Raw genomic sequence first — 3,046 nt, 5'->3', positions numbered from 1 at the left:
TATATATATATATTTCTGAATTTAAAGATGTCGACAGGGCAAGGAAGTAATGGTCGTATAATGGTTATTGGTACAAGCTCCGCATTTCGAGAGGAAATGCTGCGCCGATATTTTTCTGGAGCCTTTGAAAACTTTGTAACTATCCCTCCGGATGTGAATGAAAAGGAATACCGAGCGGATGATCCTGTGAAGATGACAGAAGAGATCGCACGAGCCAAGATGAAGGCTGTGCTAGAGAAGGTAAAGAGATTGCTCCCCGCTGAGGCTGCGCATGGAGTGGTGGTCACCTTCGATCAGGTGGCGGTGAAGGATGGAGAAATCCGAGAAAAGCCGATTTCTAAAGAAGAAAACAGGGAATTTCTCGCATCTTACTCCGGCAGCAGCGTAAAGACCGTATCGACGTATATAGTCTATTCACTTGACACAACAGTAATGGCAGTGGGACATCAGGAAACGGAAACATTTTTTTCACCCTTTGGGAATGATGTGATTGACAGAATCATTGAACGTGGTGCTAGTATGAATGCGGCGGGTGGATTTGTAGTGGAAGACCCGGATTTAAGTCAGCATGTATTACGTGTCTCTGGAACTCTGGACGGCGTTCGTGGGATGGATCCTGCTCTTGTGGGAAGTCTACTGGTAAATGTGGAGTAATTATTCTTGTTTTTGATTTTTTTTTCTTTTTTTTTTTATATTTTGTATTTTTTTTTTTTTTAATGTGTTTTATATTGATCTTTTTTTTTTTTTTTCGTTTTCGTTACTATCTTTGACGGTCTTTACCCTCATGTTTCGCTCGCATTGTATTGTTAGCCTTTGGGATAAGATCTTTTTTTATTTATTTCTTCTTGTTTTCTTTTGGTGTTTTCTTTCTAGCGCCGTGCGCAGAAAAAGGTGGTGATTGTGTTGGAGGTTGAGGGAAAAAATACGAAGAAGAAAAGTACAAAGAGGTAAACTCCTTCACATTGACATTGACATATACATATATAAATATATATACAAAGCTCACAGACAACGAAAGGAAAGAAAGAAAGTGTTAAGGGAAGCAATACAAGGAATTAGCTGATCCAACTCCAACAAACCAAGAATTCAAGAAACAAGGAAGAAGAAGAAGAAATCACCTCCACGGAACAGAAAAAAAAAAAAAAGAGAGAGAGAGATCAATGGATAGATTCTTGCAACGACTTCAAACAGTCGTTGATCTTAATGAAGATGATGAGAGTTCACAAGATAGTCTAGACAAGAATGAGTACGAGTTACCAACAGACACAAAGGAGTTGAAGCGGAGTTTACGAAATGCCATGAAACGATTAAATGAGTCATCTGAAAAGTGGGAGGAACTGCATAGTGAGAGCTGCAAGATAGAGGCAGAATTATCTGCGTTACGTCTAAAGTTTAAGACATCACGTGAAAATTGGTTATTAGTACATCAATTTGACCAACGAACAATTGAAGCACTTCTTGAGGAGCGTTTCAGTACAGGAAATGGTGGTATATCTACAGCTGCAGATCGTGAAGTGGGAAACAGTCTCTCTACTGTAAACAGTAATCACAGTAACAATAGTTGTGATATAACGTATGTGAATTCTTTGCGTGAACAAAACCAAACATTAAAAGATCTTCTTCGCAAGTATAGTGAAGAACGTGACAAATACAAATTAGAATTTGAACGTCTCCGTGAAAAAAAAGATGCTAATACGGGAAAGAATGGAGAAAATCCTGGTAATGATGTATCTGTGATGAGTACAGAAGATTCCTTATCAAAAGAACGACGTTCTCTAGAGGAAAATATTTTAAGACTTGAGGCTGAACTCGCGCGGCAGTCGGAGTCCATGTCAGAGATGGCCCTACAACACCGTGCACACAAGGATGCCTGGGAAGAGTCAAAGAACGGCAGTGAGTCAAAACTCCAACACATTCAACAACTTGAACGGGAATTAGCGGCCTGGCGAAGCGGTAAAGCGGGATCAGCGGGAGGTGAGGAATCCTCTCAAGATCATGCAGGAAATAAAATAACAGGCGAAACACCGTGTGAGTCTTCTTCACCTCTTACAGGACGTAATGGTGACATGAATGATAGGGATGAAGTCGGTTTTGATACGGCACCAGGTATGGTGGAGGATCTTGCCAGACGTTTAGAAGAAACGGAAGCTGAGAATAATGCACGCGAAGAAGCATTAAATGCATTATATCAAGATGTTCACTCCCTTCGTGAGAGAAATATTCAGTTGGAGCAGCAATTGGTTGAGGCAGAAGAACAGCTTTGTCAAATGCGTCAGGAAGTAGTGGTGGTACAGGATCAGTACCGATCAGAATGTGAACGTAATAAGGAACTTGTTGAGATGCTTGAACGAGCGCAGCAACAACAACAAAAGTTAGGAAGAGAACTTGCAGGGGCTAATGAGGAACGAAGGAAACTACGTCTTCAGACAACTGGGATTTCATTTACTGTTGATAAAGTTCCTTCTCCTGCTGTGGTAGATGTATCATCTAGTGCAAGTTCTCCATTTTCTACAAACAGGAATAATAATGGAGGAGTGCAGTTTGGAAAAGGTTTTATTTCTAATGCAGGTAAAACCTTACATGATATTGGAAAAGCTGCTTGGAGTGGAACTAAGTCAACCAGTTCATTTGAACGAAATACGACCACTTTCTTTGGTTTGGTACGTGCTATGGGAAAAAGAAGATTTATTATAGCAGTTATTGTGGGTTTTATTGTTATTATGACATTGCTAATGCAAACAAACCTTGGAGGCACTGATACTGAAGTTGTCGTGACCAAAATGCAGGCAGATCTTGTTGCTTGTCAAGCAATGTTAAAGGCTGCAAAAAGTGGTCATAAGGCGATCTAATTCAATAACGAGAAAGAAATACGCAAGAATACCTCAAGTACAAAGTTTTTCTGCATATGGGTGTTTTCTTTTGCTGTGACGGTATCTTTTTTTCCTCTGTTTGTTTGCTTTTTTTTTCTGTGTGTGTCAACTTTTTTTTTTACATTTTGGATAATTGAGCTGAATTACTCAGTTTACTTTTATGTTTTTTTTTTTTT

At 39.5% G+C, this 3,046-nt stretch overlaps 2 protein-coding genes across 2 annotated transcripts; both read left to right on the top strand.

Annotated features, from left to right (window-relative positions):
* Positions 1-60: 60 nt before the first annotated feature.
* Positions 61-654, top strand: TM35_000172610 (MAF-like septum formation protein; the record flags this gene model as incomplete). The annotated part of the gene is made up of 1 exon (XM_029026340.1): positions 61-654. One exon carries the CDS (start codon positions 61-63, stop codon positions 652-654), a length of 594 nt encoding a protein of 197 aa, XP_028882455.1.
* A 506-nt stretch (positions 655-1,160) lies between these two features.
* TM35_000172600 (uncharacterized protein) lies at positions 1,161-2,849 on the top strand (the record flags this gene model as incomplete). Its single annotated transcript, XM_029026339.1, has 1 exon — positions 1,161-2,849. One exon carries the CDS (start codon positions 1,161-1,163, stop codon positions 2,847-2,849), a length of 1,689 nt encoding a protein of 562 aa, XP_028882454.1.
* Positions 2,850-3,046: the final 197 nt, after the last annotated feature.

This window comes from Trypanosoma theileri (assembly GCF_002087225.1).
Source record: "Trypanosoma theileri isolate Edinburgh chromosome Unknown TM35_Tth_17_V1, whole genome shotgun sequence".
Classification (NCBI taxonomy): Eukaryota; Euglenozoa; class Kinetoplastea; order Trypanosomatida; family Trypanosomatidae; genus Trypanosoma; species Trypanosoma theileri.
Note: the sequence above shows the minus strand (reverse complement) of the source record. Positions and strands in the feature narration are given on the sequence as shown.